Raw genomic sequence first — 19,145 nt, forward strand, 5'->3', positions numbered from 1 at the left:
ACAATTTCGAATTTTTTTAAAAATTCATTTTCGATTTTTCAAATTAAAAAAAAAAAAACAACAACAACAACAAAATTAAAAAAGAAAAAAAAAAAAAAAACAGGGGCTGGCGTCTGGCAGGGCCGCCACAGCCACTGGACTGGCGCCTGGCAGGGCCGCCACAACCACTAGACTGGCGGCTGGCCAGGACGCCTGTCTGGTGGTGTTGGCGTCTGGGCTGGACGCCGGTGCGGTGGTTCTGGCGTCTGGCTTGGACGTCCATGCTACGGTACTGGCGTCCAACCTAGGCGCCGGCGCCACTGCACAGCCACCTTCAGACGCTGTTACGTAAACCGTGAATTTTAACGGTGATTTACCTCGTTTTTCGTCGACGACGACGTTCCTCCGGCGTCCCCCGCATCTCCGGCCTGCCCTCCGGTCTCCCCCGGCGAGCCAGTACGGCTCCACATTTTTTAAATCAAGATTTGTTCAATTTTAGAAAATGGGCATAATTGTCATACCAAGTCATATTTGTGGGCTTTATATGGTAATTTGCGGGCGATGTTTAACAAATCCCTTTTTATTCCACCCCCATTCCCCACCCCCCTACCTTACCATTCCCTTTCCCCAACCACCACCATACCTACATCCCACCAACCTCGCTGGATGGTTGCCGGCGATCCCTGACCTTGGCTCCACCTTCGCCGGCAATCCCCGACCTTCGCTCCACCTTCGCTGGCGATCCCCGACCTTCGCTCCACCTTCGCCGGACTCCCTTGACCTCACTGCACCTCCCCCGACTTCGCTCCACCTTCGCCGAACTCCCTCGACCTCGCTGCACCTCCCCCGACTTCGCTGGACTCCCTCGAACTCGCTGCACTGATAAGTGGTTTATTTGACCACTTATTGTGTAAATTTAAACCCGATTTTACGATCATTTCCCCTCTTTCTAACCCAATTTTGAATGAAAATGTTTTGTCTCGGCTTTCCCCCTCTTGGTTTGTGTTTGTCCATGTTTTGCAGGTCTATGGACTCAATTAGGCAGGCTTTCGGTGCATGAATCGTGTTTAAGACAAGAGGATTGAGGATTGGAGAGGGCGCTCCAGGGGAGCGGGCGTGCACCTCTCATGGAGCGGGCGCTCCTCGACTCTAGCTACGTTCTGCCCAAGTTCAGGTGCTGTTAGGAGCGGGCGTGCTCCTCACCAGGAGCGGGCGCTACTCCCTTTGAAGATTGAATCTGCCCATGCTGCTGGAATAGGGGAGCGGGCGTGCATCATGTGAGCAGTGGGCGCTCCTCCCTGACACTTTCAAATCTGATCCTTCATTGAAGCATTCTGGAGAGGGCGTGCAGCCGAAAGGAGCGGGCGCTCCTCGCTTAGGAGCGGGCGCTCCTCATTGTGGAGCGGGCGCTCCTCGCTGGGAATCCGTTTTCTTTTGACGGATTTCCCTATGTGTTTCGGGGAGTATAAATACTTCCCCTTTAGCTCATTTAGAGAGAGGGTACAATAGCCTAGTTTTCAGAAACTTCTCTTAGTTTGAAACATTCCTTAGGATTAATTTAGCTTAGTTTTCATCAAATCAAATCATTGTATTAGTGAAATTCAAGAATTATTCTCAAAGTTTGGCAATTTGTATTCAACATTTGAAGCTTCAATTAGTAATTTCTCCAACCTTTTTCCACTTAATTTCAGATTTTATTTGGTATTTGCATGTTATTTAAATGTTCTTAGTTCTTGGTAATTTGTTATTGGATGATAGTTATTTCAATTGTTAACCACTTTTCCCCAATTATTGAAGTATTTAGAACCCTAATTCTTGATTGCATGTTGATAAACATGAGTTGTGAGTAGTCTTCTTGCTAGGGGTTGGGTGAAGCTCGACCTTTTGGGTTAACTATGCAAATGTGGGAGAAGCATTGATGTTTGTATTGAAATTAAATTGATTATATGAGATTGCTTGTTAGTTCCTCATGATAGGTTTAGCTACCCTTGACTTAGGAGCTTGATAGTATGATATGCCTAATTTGACATGGAAGTGTAAATTGAGTACATCATTACTTATTGTAACTTGATTATGTATCATCTATTGCTAAACTAATGAGGAATCTAAGTTTAGTAGTGTGAGTTGTTTTCTAATTGCATGAGGTTGATTTTACATATAGTCCTTGCTATATCTTGTCTATTCTACTCCCCGTTTGCCTATTTGCCTTGGTTGAGTGGATCTCATTCCCTAGTATCTTTAATTCATTGATTTAGAACCATAGTTTGTTTGTCTTCTTGACGAACCCCAATTCACCAATTGACTTCGAATTAGCTTAAGTGTAAAGATCTTTGGCAACCATATCCCGTTCCTTGTGGACCGAACTCTTACTTGTCATTATGCTTGGTTTGTAAGGTGTTTGTTAATAAATGTGTTTGATTGAGTGTGGAATGTACGACCGTTCTAACGCCCATCATGCACCTCCCCCGACCTTCGCTCCACCTTCTCCGGCACTCCCTCGACCTTTTGCACCTCCCCCGACCTCGCTCCACCTTCGCCGGCACTTCTCCGACCTCGCTGGTCGTCGCCGGAATTCCAAACTACCAATTTCCAGAAAAAAAAAAGTTAAAATAAAACCCTAAATGGTGGTGCTGTGGTGGTGGTTCCAGGTTTTAAAACAAACAACACCCTAAATTTCAAGGGTTTCATTCCATTCTCCTCCATACCCGTTCCCCATTCCATTCCGATTCCGCTTTGCGAACCAAACGGCCCTAAATGAAGAATAATTAAATGTCTTATCCACAAATCTAACACTTCATCTTTAAAAAATAAATAATAAGTAACTATATAAACCAATAAATTTCTAAAGACCTTCCATATAATATCTCCTACATTTACACGGATACACTTTAGTAATTAAAGTAATAGTGTTTCTAATTCCATACGTCCTTTGTTATCTAATCCAATATTAGTTGATTTGTGTTCCTTTTCGAAAGTTTTTTTTTCACTCGATTTGTTTCCTTTTTTGGCAAACTTTACACTATAGTTTTCCACTAGGTTAGAACCCGTGCGATGCACAGTTTATATAAAATCTATTTTTATAATTTGTACATTTAAAAAAAAAGGATTACCTGTTCAAAATTATGATATAATACCTGTTTAATGTCGCCTAATACATATTTCAAGGTAGGAGTCCATTTATTAGTGTGCTATTTACAATTGTTTCAGTTTTTAAAGATAAATTGATAGGTTGTAGTTGTAATGTAGAAGCTTCTAATATTTAAATTTCAAAATTGTTAAATATGGTAGCTCAAAAAAAAAAAAAAAGATGACATCATCCTTGCATTTAGGCGAGAAAAAATTTATTATGTGAGTGACATGTGGACAGTGATGACGTCAGCAACGTTTTGTTTTAGTAATAGTTAATAGATATTTACCCTAACCTTTTCAACATAAGAAAACAGCATACCCTCGTCAACCATTTCACCTCAAGCAGACCCCATTGTTCTTCACTGCCTCCACAGCAAGCTAGCAGTAAGCCAGCAACCATCTCTACCATCGTCACCATAATTTTGAAACACTAACACAACCTGCCTCCTCACTCTCTAGTCTCCACCTCTATTTTTAACTTCACCTACAATTTTGTCATCACTCACCACAACCCCTCGGCTAAATTCTCACCATCGTTGTCAGGGAGAAAGAGGAAAATCTAAATTCTTATAAAAACATTGATAATTTGTCATCGGAGCTGTAACTCAAACAAAGTTTAGAGTTTTGAGAGTTTGAGCTTTGTTTTCACGGGATTTTGGCCTTGCATTGTTAAGGGAAAAGAGAGAAAAACAAAATTAATGAAAATGGAAGGCTAGAGGAAGAGATCAAGTTGTCGCCATTATTGAAGCATGTTTTGGGGTTACGATGAATTATTTTTGCTAAGCAAAGTGATTGCTTTTATTATGCGAATTAAAGTATAACTATGATGTCAATGTTAAATCAAGCAAGTTAAGTCAAGTACGTTTATTTTTATTCATCAAGTAGTAAGTGGTTAAAGTAAAAAAAGAATTATTAAAGTTCTATGTGAATTAAAAGTGAGTCAAGATTAATAAATTAATTAATAGGGCATGATGCTTGTAGAAGGATCACTACAAGTATTAAGTACTTTTAAGACCCTGTTCACTTCACCTTATAAAAAGTACAAATAATTTCAGTTCAGTAAAATAATATTAGTTTTGTACAAATAAGTTCAGTTAGTAAAAATAATTTCAGTTCTGTAAAAATATGTTCAGTTTAGTAAAATACCGTAACTTTAAAGAAGAAATATGATAGAAAATCAGTAAAAATAATTTCAATTTAGCAAAAATAATTTCAGTTTAGTAAAAATAATTTAAGTTCAGTAAAAAATAATTTAAGTTCAGCAAAACTAATTTCATTTTAATAAAAATAATTTCAATTCAACAAAAATAAGGTGAAGTGAACGGGGCCTAATAGCTACATATTCAAAAAAAATTAAAAATGGAAGTACAAAGAATAACTAAATATTAATTACACCGATCTATGCCTGATTTTGGGATGAACTCCCAAATTTATTTTCCATTTGATTTACAATGATTTTCCCATTTACGTTTATCGATGTAACTTTTTTTATTGCAAATATCTATAAATTTACATTAGCAAAAATTGAAAATTGGATTTTAATAATATATTCACGAAAACGAATCAAACTAGACCCCATAAGACCTTGGTGTACTACATGTAATACTTTTCTATTGATAATTAGTTTCCTAATTATTTTATTTAATAATTATTTCATATGGGTATTTTGGCAAATGAAACTTATTACTTGAATTTTGGCACCAAATGAGTTTTCAAATTTAGCACCAAAGATACTTTAAATATATATATATATTTCTGTTTGTTAAAAAAATATATATATTTTTCTGAATTTATACATTTAAATTAATTATTTTAATATTTTTAAATAATTAAAGATAGATTTTTCTAATTCTTTAAATATTATTTGGATTTTTTTTTCATGATATATAAAATAAGAACTATATATATAAAATAAGAACTAAGAACTTGTAATATCCTGGAAATTTCCCTCCTATAAAATACCCATTTTACTCTAAACAAAAACTTTTTTAGGAAATAACCAAAATATTACCGCCATCGTGATAACGGCTAAGGCTAGTTTTCAAAGTCTTGCAGCAGAAGTCTAAAACAAAAACCAACTTTTGAAAAATAAAACTTAAAACTTGAGTTCACAGCCTCAAAACAAATGTAGATTAAAACATTCACAAGTTGGAACCAATTCAAACATATGGCCCTTCTTAAAAACCAATTAAAAACGAACATAATATTTTTAGTCCATAAACAATAACCAATAATTCAAAAACAACAAAACTAAGAAATATAACAAGTAACTCTCTACACCCTATCCCATCATGCTCTTCATTCTTCAAGTACCTGTTACTTCCTTTTTATTTCAACTCTCTATTGACAGAGGGTCTAAACACGTCGTTAAATGCTTAAAACCTTATCAACAAAATTTATAAACACTCGACCAAACCTAAACCAAGTATAGGGTAAGTCAAGGGTCTAACCATGAGGAATGGGAGAAAGGTTACTATAGCCTAAAGTCAAGCTATTTCAAAGAATAAGAAGGATGTTAGATATGACTAACTATGGTCTCAAACAACTAGTCTAAAGAGGGAATTAAATATCAAAATCACTAGGAATTAGGATCCACACACAATCATGATGGTTATGCCAGTTGAGGGGAAATCAATCAACCAAATGTTGTAAAGGAGGATAGTAATTGCAATCAAGAGAACTCAAAGGGTTATCTCCTAGAAGTCAAACTAGGTTTCCTCTATGAATGACTAGCAATCAATAATTGCAATCCCTAAATCAATGGTTCGTGTCATTAGAAATCACAATGCAATCTAGCTTGAAAATCAAGGTTAGCTACTCCTTAACAATTCAACCACATGCACAATTCTATCAACCAATTTAATCACAACATTCAATCAATCAAAATCCATCAATTAGCAATAATCCATCATTCATGCATGCTTCACCATCTCCCTAGCAATGAGTCTACTCACTAAGCATATTGAAGTTGAAGAACAAAACTAAAGTAATCATCAAAATCATCATCATTATGGAATAAACAATAAAGAATCAAACCAATCAATAAACTTGAAGTTGCAACAATTAATCAAAATCAAATGCAAAAGATTGAATTAAGAAGAAGAAGAGTCTTACAAACTTTGATCAAATAAAAGGAATTATGCTTGTATTCATAGTAGAAGGAAATCAAATGTAGAAATCATCCAAATTCTCTCAAGTTTCTCTCTCTAAAATATAAGAACTAGAAACTAACTCCAAAACTTTTCTCTCTAAAAATATGAATGAATTCTTTTTTTTTCTCTAGAATAACTAAGGAGAAATAAAGTGGACATCCAAAAGCAAATCCGTACAGGCGCGCCTTCTCTCCGGAATGCGCGGTCGCGACAAAATAGGGTACGGAACAGGGAGCTCAGGTGGCGCGCCCGTGCATGGAGTCTACGTCCCCGCATAAGCACCTTGCGCCCCCGCGCCATTGGAACAGGGGACTTCCTCCGTGCGTTCTTCAATGCAAGAGGTGCGCTCCTCTTGATCGATATTGGGGATGGCAGTCCCAAAATGAGTTTACGGTGGGTTTAACACCATACTTTCATGTGAGCGCAGCATGAGGGCGCAAGCATCAAATCTTGGAGTAAGCCATCCCTTGCTTTGTGAACTATATGAGAGCTTCCACCTTGCACTTTGAGCATCTTCTAACCCGAAGAATCACCATAAAGGGCCTTGGACTTCACCTTAGACCTGAAAATAAAGAAAGGAAAACAAGTAAAAGGGAAAAGATGATAAAATCCACGAAAATATAAGAAAAATGGTAGAAAAGACTAGAATGAGACCAACTAGAGAATAAAAGACTAAAACTAAGGGAAAGAGCATAGAGAAAGCTATTAAAGCAACTAAAATCATCCCAAAATAATGCCATTTGAGTGCCATAAATGACCCTCATTATCTACTCACCATAAAAATGGGTCATAGTAGGGCTAATCCAAAGGAAAGCCAAACACAAACACAAAAGTACAAATCAGCAAAGCAGAGTACATATGCACCACACTAACATGAATATCCTAGCATCAAAATAAAAATAATAATTAAAACATGCTCGCCACACAATCACAAGTCAACTTACCTTTGACTCATAACCAGTAATATTAATTATTAATAATAATTTTGGATTATGCATCGAACGGGTTTCCTTCCTTGAAAATAGCCTATTTAAATATTGAGCTTCCAATCAGGGAGCTGCCCCAATTGGCACCTACTATGTCACCTTGTGACGGAATTCCAGCGCATTAATAATAAAAGAACGTACAGCGTCTTGTACCCTTGTAGAAGCTATGGTTAAATATAAAACCCCATAACTCCCCCCATATGTTCATACTCAAGGTATATACGTTCCAAGAGTTTTGGTGCGTATCTTCTTACACTTTACGTGATTTACCAATTTAACTTGTGATAACTCAAACCAATCAATCAATAATAAACATAGCAACACTCAACACATACTTCCAATTCATTCTTGAATAAATTAGTGAGCACATACTATTTTTTTTAATTAAGGTTCCTTGTCTAGTTTTATGCACAAAATTGCACGATTACTACCTTGGCGTATAAGATGCACTACTAAACTTCCTTGACTCAAACTCAACTTACTTGAGTGAGTAATAAATAAACTAACTTCTTGACTCAACACCAATAATAAATGGGTGAGAAATAAATTCATGAATCATGCTCAATAATTCTAACTTTAGCTCTTTAACTCATATATAAGCCTTGCTTATTAGATACATGCTTTCTTGATACTTGAAAATAAAACATATTTCCATGATTCATCCATATTCAACTTGTATCATGCCTCAAATAATATGTTCACATGCTTGCATAACAATTCATGCTCAACCAACATCAATTCCAAGCACATAATCAACCAAACATGCTACTAATTCATCACTTAAATCATACTTTACAAATCCTAGCATGATACTACGCATACACAAACATTCTTGTGCACATATGTATCTTGAATAATGCCTAAACTCGACCACACTCGCTAGAAATCACCTAGCTCAAAGCTTCCTACAATTAAGAATACATAACTATAATTAATCTACTTTTCTCACAAATTTCCAGCAACTATGATACTCTTTAAACCTTACTAATTAACCCAATTTAATGACAAAAAAGCCATCAAAACCTTTTCTTTAAAAGGGTACTTCAAATTCTTTCAAAAAGACTTAATTTTTATGACTTAAATAAAATTCCAGCATACTTATTTAATATAAAACATTACTAATAGACTAGAAAATCATATTTAAATCATTAAAACATTTTTCCCTTTTATGGGTAATCAAACCCTAACTCAAAAATTAAAAAGTAGTGTGCATAGATAACTTTAGCATTAATTTGAGGGCTTTATACCCATTAAAGCATGTTTAAACTATTAATTAAACAACAACATCAACCTAGGATCAAACCCTAACCATAAACATTAAATTTCCAAATTCTAGGGTTTGTAAATTGGGGTTTTTGATTGAATAAAAATTTGAAAATTATATAAATAATTTAACAACATCAAATACCCAAAATCAATACCAAAACATAATCAAAATCATGCTTTAAATTTATAAAAACAATAGAATTAAATTAGGAAGAGAAAAATAGTTTTTATTTATATTTTTATTTTTTTATAATAATACCAAAACCGAAAACGAAAGGAGCGAGAAGGAGAGGGTAGCCGGCGGGCTGCCGGTTGTTGCTGCCGCCGCCGGTGGTGGTGGTGGCGCCAATGGCTGTCGGCGCGAGGGGAGAAGAAAAGGGAGAGAGAGAGGCGTGGGGAAGGAGAGGAAAAAGAAGAAAAAAAAGAGGAAAAAAAAGGGGAAAGAGGAGAGAGAAATAAAGAGAAAACCTTTGAAATTTTTGTGAAATCTGACAATTATGATTTTAGAGTGAAAAATCTTGAGGTCTTGAAGTATTTATACCCCCCTTTTAAAACAAAAGCTCATAATTACAAAACTGCCATTACTAAATCCTACCCGTCCTTGACTTCTTCCATTAGGGCCAACTTGTTGGGCTTTTAAGTGTCCTCAATTCCCCAACAAGTTGATCAAACTATTAAAATAAAGATGACCCAATTCAAAACACTTATATTGCCTCAATTAATGACTCATATTATTTTATGCACACTTACATAATATTTAAATAATTAATTTCTTTTAAAATGAAATGAATCATTTTAATTTATAAAATAAATAATTTATATATATAAAATATTATAAAAATATGGAGTATTACAGTTAACCCCCCTTAAAAGAAGTTTCGTCCTCAAAACTTGAGCACGAAAATCATAAAACTTTTTTCAAAACTCATTTAAAACTGTACTTTTTCACCCACTTAGTAAAAACTTTTCTTAATACTTATAATTGTTGTACCTTTTGTAATCTTTCTTGTTCTCTTTCTTTCTAAACTTTGTATAAAATTGTGCAAAATATAAAAATGCACAAAAATACTTGATAATAAGGTAAAAAGCACGAAATTCTACCGCATTCTACCCTCCTTAAAGAAAACGAGTTACGTCCCCGTAACTCAACTAACCTCAAAAAATTCAGGGTACTTCTTTCTCATTTCATCCTCAGCTTCCATGTCGCTTCCTCAGTCTCTTGATTCGACCACAAAACCTTCACTATCTTGACATCTTTCTTGCGTGTACTATGCACTTTACTATCAAGAATCTTTATAGGTCTTTCCTCATAGATTAGGCTTTGGTCTAGTTCTATGGTTTCAGGTTGTAGGACATGCGACTTGTCTGGGATGTACCTTCTTAATTGAGAAACGTGAAACACATCATGTACTTTGCTGAGGTCCATAGGCAATGCCAATCTATAAGCAAGTTTTCCTATTCTTTGCAAAATCTCATATGGTCCAATGTACTTTGGACTCAACTTCTCTTTCTTTCCAAATCTTATCACTCCTTTCATTGGTGAAACTTTGAGCAAAACCTTATCACCAACTTAAAATTCCTCTTCTCTACGCTTTAAATCTGCTTAACTCTTTTGTCTATCTTGAGTAGCTTTAATCTTAGCTTGGATTTCTCTTACTTGCTTCGTTGTTTCTTCTATTCAATTGAGGACCTAGAATTATTGTCTCACTAATGTCACTCCAACATAGTGGACTCCTACACTTTCTTCCATACAAGGCCTCAAATGCGTATGCTTGCATGGTAACTATTATTGTAAGAGAATTCTACTAAGTTCAAGCTATCTTCCCATCCATTTTGGTAATTTAACACATATGATCTTAACATATCCTCTAAGGTTTGGATAGTTCTCTCAGATTGTCCATCTGTTGTAGGGTGAAATGCTGTACTCATCTTCAATGTCGTACCAAAGTTCTCCTGAACAATTTTCCAGAATTTCAAAAGAAACCTAGAATCCCTATTAGAAACGATATCCTTAGGAACTCCATGTAGCCTCACAACATTCTTAATGTAAGCCTTTACAAGTTGTTACATTCTCCAAGTCTCTTTCATTGGTATAAACACTGCTGATTTGGTAAGTCTATCCACCACAACCAAGATGGTATCATATCCATTCTTAGACTTAGGTAAACTAGTGACAAAATCCATCGAGATACAATCCCACTTCTAAGCTGGGAACTCGAGTGGTTGTACTGTTCCCTGTGGTCTCTTATGCTTTATCTTCACTTTTTGACAGGTTAGACACTTAGCTACAAACTCTGCTACTTCTTTCTTCATCTTAGGCCACCAATACACCTTTTTCAAGTCCTTGTAAAGCTTATCTCCCCCTGGATGTATTGGATATGGTGTATTATGCCCTTCTTCCATCAACTTCTTCTTCAACTCCTCACACTTTTGTGGTACACACCACCTCCCCTTGAATCGAATACTCCCATCATTATGGATTCTGAAATCAGTCGCCTTTCCTTACTTGATCTTCTCCCTTATGCGATCTAATTTCACATCCCCTACTTGGTTATCCTTAATCTCATCGAATATCATTGGTTGGATACTCAAATTATAAAGCATTCCTTCCAACGTTCCATGTGGTACTACCTCGAGGTTCAACTTACTCATTCCCCTACAAAGTTCATCTGCTACAACCAAAATGTTCACTCCATTAATTGCTTTGCAGCTTAAAGCATCTGCGATTACATTTGCTTTACCCTCGTGGTATTGGATATCTATTTCATAGTCATTGAAGAATCCTATCCACCTATGTTGTCTCATGTTCAAGGTTGATTGTGTGAAAAGATACTTTAAACTTTTATGGTATGTGAATATCCTACATTTCACTCCATATAAATAATGTCTCCATATTTTCAACGCAAACACTACTGCTGCTAATTCTAGATCATGAGTAGGGTAGTTAACTTCATGTTTCTTCAACTGTCTCGATGTATAAGCAATCACCTTCCCATTTTGCATCAAAACACATCCAAGTCCATTATTAGATGCATCACTATATACGTCATAAGAACCACTTCCATCAGGTAAAGTCAACAATGGTGCTGTAGTCAAACTCTTTTTCAAGGTTTGAAACGCTTCTTCACACTTATCACTCCAAATGAACTTAGATTCTTTCTTCATCAATGAATTTATAGGTTTAACTATCTTCGAAAAATCCTTTACAAACCGCCTATAATATCCAGCTAGGCCTAAGAAGCTTCGAATATCCGACACATTCTTGGGTGTAAAGGTTCAATCACAACTAACTAGCATTAGTGGAGGTCAATCTTTGCTCGTGGACTAAGTAGAGGAATCACGTTTGGGGTTCTTATTCTCCTTATTGTTCTTACTCGATCACTTGTGGAATCACGCTTCAAAGGTATAATTATGTGTTCTTTGTGTGTTGTGCATAGATCTTGTGATTAGATGCTTATGAATACGATTCATGCAAATATGCTTATAATATCTAAAGTCCTACAGTGGTATCAATTAGCCTAATGCATGTACACATATTGATCATAATTCTTTGTTGTCCACAAATTTCAATTCAATTAAGAGGGAGAATAATTTAATTATGGGTCAATTATTATTTTAAATGTGATTTAATATATGGAATCATTAAATGCGATTTATTTTGCTCGAATTTAGCCTAACAATGGACTGATTTTTTCCCCTATTTGGTTCGAAATTTTCGACATCCCAAACCCTAGTTCGAAATTTTCGAAACCCTAAACCCTAAATTTGGATTTTGTGTTTTGTGTTTTGAATAATTTCGATAGTTCTTAGTTTCATGAATTTAATTTATTTGATTTCATGTATAAATTTTGAATTTTGCATGATCAATGATTTAAAATTTAAGTGTTAAATTGAATTAGGAATTATGTTCATGAAGAACCTTAATTTTAAAATTAAATGTGATTTAATTTTAATAACTTGGACCAATTTAATTTATTTTAGCAAGAGTTGTTTTTAATCAAATTAAAACTTTTTAAAAAAAAATATATGTTTTTGTTGCTATTTTTGTGGCGGCAGCCGTGGCTGGGTGGCGCAACCACGATGGTTGTCGCCGGTGGTGGTCCAAGAGGGAGGGAGGGGAGGGGCAGCAGGTCCGGCAAAGAGGAGCAGAAGTAGCACCGTGTAAGGGTTGCGCGACACTGCTGCTGCTGTTGCACGTCGCTGCTGTGCAGCGTACACCAGCCGGTGTATGACCACCGTGGCTGGCTTTGGCTGGCCACACCACGGTGGCTGGCGCAGATTTTTAAAATAAAAAAATTGTTTTAAAATTTAAAATCAGATTTTATTTTGAAAAGATAAGTTTTCAAAATTGAAGTTGTTAATTTTGATAAGTTTTTTAGGATATTTTGAGCAAAAGATTCTATATGGATAATGATTGATTTAATAATAAGATTATCCCATAATCATTTTAGGAAATAATTGATTTAAAATTATATGATTGGCTAAGTAATTAGGATAGAATCTCCTAAATTAGTTAGGATAATCATGGAGAATAAATATGATTTATATTTCCAAGATTAAAATAAGATTTGATTCTATCTCATACCTAAATTAAAATATATGATATTTTATAATTGGTCATGAATAATATATGATATTATCTAATTACAGCTTAAAATATGAGATATTTTGATACCATGTTTCCTTAATTATGAACATTCGATGTTTTAGTTTAGGCAAGCATGTTGAGTGATTTATTATATGGCAATTTTTATAATATATGATATTATTTTTCTACATATAGACTAGTATGGCCCATAGATTCTAAATACGACCTGCGCATCGTGATGTATTTTTATAATCTAAATACGGTCTGCGTATCGTTAAGTATTTTTGTATTTTATTTTATTTTATTTAAGTACTAAATAGAATAAAAAATAGAATTACAGGTTGCAATTAATCAAAGAAGCCCATGGAGTAAGTCCCAAAGGAGCAAGGTGGATGAGATCTATGAAGGTTCAAGTGGGAGCTTTTGCTTCATTAGTTTTATTAGGATTAAGGGGGCCATACTATGTCATGTTTTATTTATGCATTAGTAGATTATGCATGCTAGGTTTTACTTATGTTGTTGATGATGCGCTAGATTTCACTAAATTAATCACAACATAATAAATCTAGGTCCCGGTAATATTGAGATTTCTTTTTCAATTAAAGACCCAAAAACCCTTTGATAATTAATGATAGGTCATGCCAAAGCTGGGTGTCATTTTTATATCTTAGGTAACTTGGGGTAAATCAAGTTTTATAAATTTAATTGGTTGTGCTCAATAAGGTTACCTAAAGAGTTTAGAACCTTGAAGCAAAGGGTAATAATTAAACATGAGATGATTAGTTATTCAACCAAGAGTTACAAGTGTTGTAATCACTAAAGATTTTACTCATCTTGATAAAGGTTAATGATAGGGCCAAAGTCCGGTTAATTATTGCACAAATAAAGGGTATTGGAATCACTTGATTCAAATTGGGATCATTTAATTTTGAATAAAGTGTTTAAAGTGACCTATTTAATTCGCTTATGGTGCTTTAAAATTTATTAAACATAATTATTGAACTTTGCCCCATTTTTATTTATAGATGAATGGCATTAATGACAGCACTAACTTGCCAACCAAATTGAAAACAAGGCTAAATCTTAGAAATTTCAGGGATAGGGAAAGGGAGCTAAGAAGTGTTCTAAAGAGCCATGGGCTCGAAGCTTGCCTATATATTCCCATTGAAAGGAGATTCACAGTGGGTTTCACTCCTAAAAGGCATGTGAAAGATGTTTAAAATGCAGAGAAAGTCAGGAATCTCGTGTTAGCCTCCATTCCAACTTGTTGGGCTAGAAGGTTTAAGGATTATGAGCCAACCTTACTGCGAGAATGCCTACATGCTGCATGCAGAGAGGGCATAGGGGCATTAGGAAGTGGAGGCATCATTCATAAGAATGTCAAGGAAATCGTTGATTCGATTCCCAAGATATATTACTCCTGGACTGATAGTGTAAGGTTTCAGACTTACAACATTAATGGCAAGATAATGGCCAAGAAACTTCTATCTGGTCAGTTAGTTAGGACCCATGTAAAGTAACTGATAGAGTTATCAATTGGATGGATATCCTAGGGAGACCATTTGATGACGTGTCTGCTCATGACACAATTTTGTTATCATTCCATGCTAGATTTGATCTCGTCAAGCTTATTCATGATGATGAAAGCTCTACAGCCATGCTTGTTGATTTATTGATCAACCATACTGAGAAGTACTTGAAGAAAGAAGGAAGCTAGTGTTTTTATTAAGGTAGGTGGTCTTAACACTTACTAGAATGTCCTCACAACATGCCGTTGAAAACGGAAGGTAAGGAGTTACCTAGTATATTTATTGTAGAAATCAATCTTACTCCTTCTTCCACTTGGGTATTTGATACCGGTTATGGTGCTCACATTTTTAATAACATGCAGGGCTTAAAAGGGAGTAGGAAGTTAGCTAAAGGGGAAAAAACGCTTCGAGTAGGAAATGGAGCAAAAGTTGTTGCACTTGCTATTGGAAGCTATCATTTGAAGCTCCCATCTGGTCTTATGTTGGTACTTAACTACTGTTACTAATTATATCCCAACAATTACCAAAAACATTATTTCAGTTCCAGTGTTAGATACTGAAGGTTTTCTTTTGAAATAAGAGACAAAAGTTATTTTAATTCTAAAGATAATATGTTATATGCTAACCTAAAATTGATTAATGGTTTGTATATTTTAGACTATACAACTCACGTTTAAAACATAGGTCATAAAAAGCGTAAAATAGATGAATCAAACCAAACCTACTTATGGCATTGTAGGTTAGGTCACATAAACTAATCACGCATCCAGAAATTACAAAAGGATGGACTCTTATCCTCACTTGATTATGAATCATTTGAGAATTGTGAGTCATGCTTGTTAGGTAAGATGACCAAATCACCTTAAACTGAAAAGGGTGAAAGAGCTAGTGACCTTTTGGGAGTCATACATACGGATGTGTGTGGACCAATGAGTTCAAAAGCTAGAGGTGGATTTAACTACTTCATTACCTTTATTGACAATTTAAGTGGGTATGGCTATATCTACTTAATGAAGCACAAGTCGGAATCTTTTGAAAAGTTCAAGGAATCCCATAGTGCAGTACAAAATTAGCTTGGGAAGAAATTAAAGCACTACGATTTGATCGTGGTGGTGAATATTTGACTAAAGACTTTGATGATCATCTGAGGGATTGTGTAATACTTTCACAATTAACTCCTCCAGGAACACCACAATTAAATGGTGTGTTAGAAAGGAGGAATCAAACTTTGCTTGACATGGTTCGATCCATGATGAGCTTTACTGATCAGCACATATCGTTAAGGGGATATGCATTAGGGACAGATGCGAACATACTAAATAGAAGCCTGTCCAAAGCAGTTGAAAAGACTTCATATGAGTTATGGACTAGGAAAGTTCCTAAGTTGTCTTTTCTCAAGATTTGGGGATGTGAAGCCTATGTAACACGTTTGCAAGGCGATAAACTAGGCCCTAAATCAGACAAATTTTTCTTCGTGGGTTATCCCAAGGAAACAAAAGGGTATTACTGTTGGGTTTCGTAGAGTCCGACTCTACGCGGAAGGGAAACCCACCCAAGACCCGCACACTAATTAAAGCGACTAAGCATGCAATCACTAATTAAACAACAATTAAGAGAGAGAGAAAAGACATTCTTACCCTTGACGCGTGCTTCACTCGAAACCCGAGCTCTTACTTGAACCCCGAAAATGCGAAGGTCTCTGACGGCTCGTACCCACGAACCTGACCCGAACGATCCAAGTCCCGAAGGTTAGTCGGGACCCGACCAATAAAAACTAGAGTTTTACGAACTTAAGGTTTTCTCACCTTTCTAAGGAGATACCTTTTTAGTTCCACTCAAGTGTTCTTCCCAAATCCCAAAACCTTGGTATTTATAGGGAAATGAACCTTGAATTCCAACTCTCAATCAATGTGGGAGATTTGCAATTTTCCCATTTTATTTTAACTAAAACAAAAATAAAATTGCAATGCAATCAATAAGTTACAAGTGGCACAAGGAGGAAGAGAGATTAGGTGAGGACCATTTCCATGGGGGGGACCATAGCCTTGGTGCCCAAGGCAATGCTCACAACCCTTGGTCCCCACTTAGAAAGACTGGCACTCCCTCCATGTGGCTGGCTGGCAGCCTGCCTTGGCTGCCAGCTAGCTCCTAGCACCAAGGCTGGGCAGCCAGCCAGCACACACGCACACAGCGTAGCCAACCAACACTAGGCCAGCTAGCACACACACATCACTGCTACTTGGTGCGTTGTGTTGGGCGCTGCAATGCAAGGCACACGCACACGCATCGCTGCTGCTTGGTGCGTTGTGCTGGGCGCTGCAATGCTAGGTACACGCACACGCATCGCTGCTGCTTGGTGCTGTGCTAGCGAGGCACGTGCGCACGCATCGCTGCTGCTTGGTGCCGTACTAGCGAGGCACACGCACACGCATCACTGCTACTTGGTGCTGTGTTAGCGAGGCTGCCAGCGCCTAGCACCACGCATAGCATAGCACGCCTAGCATGCTGCTATGCGATGGTGCGTGGCTGCGATGGCTAGGCGAGTAGTGCCAGCCCATGCCTTGCGCCAGCGCCTAGCATGCAAGCAAGGCCTAGCCTTGCAATGCTTGGGCGCATAGCGTGCTAGCACACACGCAAGGCTGCGATGCTTGCGGTGGCTAGCTAACATGCATGGGCCTAGCACGCCTAGCATGCTACGCTTGCGATGGGTCTTGCCTAGCCTAGCACTCACATGGCTAGGACAATGCGAGGTAAGGATAGGCTTGTACTTGTAACTTGATTGATTTCATGTCTCGTCGAATTCTAAACTCGACTCGACTTGCGACGCTCGATCTCGACGCTCTAAGCTCGATGTCCGATGTCTTTGTTCGTAAAACTCCTACGACTTATCAAATCCTTCGGATTGATTTGTCATCTCGGATCGGTTGTTCGATTGGGTTCGACCCGAAGGGTTTAGTTAAGATTAAGCTGTAATATTAATTGTACATTAATATTACTGATCGGAAGCGGCCTCCACCTAGGCATTCCGATCACTTGACCTTACTGAAGAATTAGCTATCCAATAATTCTAAACCCTCTATTGGAATAATACACTTGTTGGAAGGACACCATTCCTTTTAATTACTTCTACAATCGCATAGATAACAAAGTGTTTGTTTCTTGCGATGGTGTCTTTTTAGAAAAGGAATTCCTTTCTACAAAGCTAAGTGGGAGTAAAGTGGTTCTCGAAGAAATTCGAGACGAGCAACAAATCGATGTGGATAACACCACGTCAGAGGCGAGGGCACATGAGTCAACTAGTTTGACAAATCATGCGTCGGAGTAAGCTAATTCTACTAGTGAATAAACTCCTATCATCCCACTTGAATCTAATTCTTGTGAAAATCTTCAAAGAGTTGAAGAGAATATTTCTACTGTTTCTCCTACCCTTCGTAGGTCTAACAGAATTAGAAACAAACAATTTGTTGATGTTCTGATAACTGAGGATTCCGAAATGTTCCTATTGGAGAGTGCAGAACCCACAACCTACAAGCAAGCTTCGGCGAGCCCCGACTTAGAGAAATGGCTTGAGGCCATGAAATCCGAAATGGAATCCATGTCTAAAAATGATGTGTGGGCCCGAGTAGACTTGCCTGATGGGGTCAAACCCATTGGTTGCAAATGGGTCTACAAGATCAAGACAAACAAAGATGGAAGTGCCTACATCTATACATCAAGACTGGTTGCAAAAGGCTTCAGACAAATTCATGGTATAGATTTTGATGAAACCTTTTCCCCCAGTAGCAATGCTTAAGTCTATTCGGATTCTTCTAGTGATTGCTGCATTTTTCGATTATGGAATTTAGCAGATGGATGTCAAAACCGCCTTCTTGAATGGGTTCTTGACGGAGGAAGTGTATATGACACAGCCTGAGGGTTTTGAAGATCTAGAAAATCTTGGAAAGATATGCAAGCTTCAAAAATCCCTTTATGGATTGAAGCAAGCATCACGGAGTTGGCACATTCGTTTCAATGAGGCAATCAAACAGTTTAGTTTCTTCAAGAGCGAAGAAGAACCTTGTGTATACAAGAAGTCTAGTGGGAGCAACCTAGTTTTCTTAATCTTATATGTAGATGACATATTGCTCATGGGGAACGATATACCAATGCTTGAGTCAGTCAAGGAATAGTTGAAGAGTTGTTTCTCTATGAAAGACTTAGGTGAGGTCGAATACATATTGGGAATCAAGATCCATAGAGATAGGTCTTGAATGATGATTGGACTAAGTCAAGAGACTTATATTGATAAGATCCTTGACAGGTTCGACATGAAAGACTTCAAGAGAGGATTTCTTCTCATGTCTCAGGTGTATCACGCTTAGTAAAACTCAGTGCGCTCAAAAGCCAGAAGAGTTGAAGCGTATGGCTAGTGTACCTTATGCCTCTACAATAGGGTCCATTATGTATGCCATGATATGTAAAAGGTCAGATGTTTCATAAGCCCTAAGCATGTGCAGCAGATTTCAGGCAAATATAG

General features: G+C 36.9%; 1 protein-coding gene across 1 annotated transcript; it reads right to left on the reverse strand.

Moving 5' to 3' along the window:
- Window positions 1-9,692: 9,692 nt before the first annotated feature.
- LOC110734829 lies at window positions 9,693-10,049 on the reverse strand. Its single transcript, XM_021914974.1, has one exon. The coding sequence runs from the start codon at window positions 10,047-10,049 to the stop codon at window positions 9,693-9,695; it is 357 nt and encodes a 118-aa protein (XP_021770666.1).
- Between the last annotated feature and the right edge of the window lie 9,096 nt (window positions 10,050-19,145).

This window comes from Chenopodium quinoa, unplaced genomic scaffold (genome assembly GCF_001683475.1).
Source record: "Chenopodium quinoa cultivar QQ74 unplaced genomic scaffold, ASM168347v1, whole genome shotgun sequence".
Classification (NCBI taxonomy): Eukaryota; Viridiplantae; Streptophyta; class Magnoliopsida; order Caryophyllales; family Amaranthaceae; genus Chenopodium; species Chenopodium quinoa.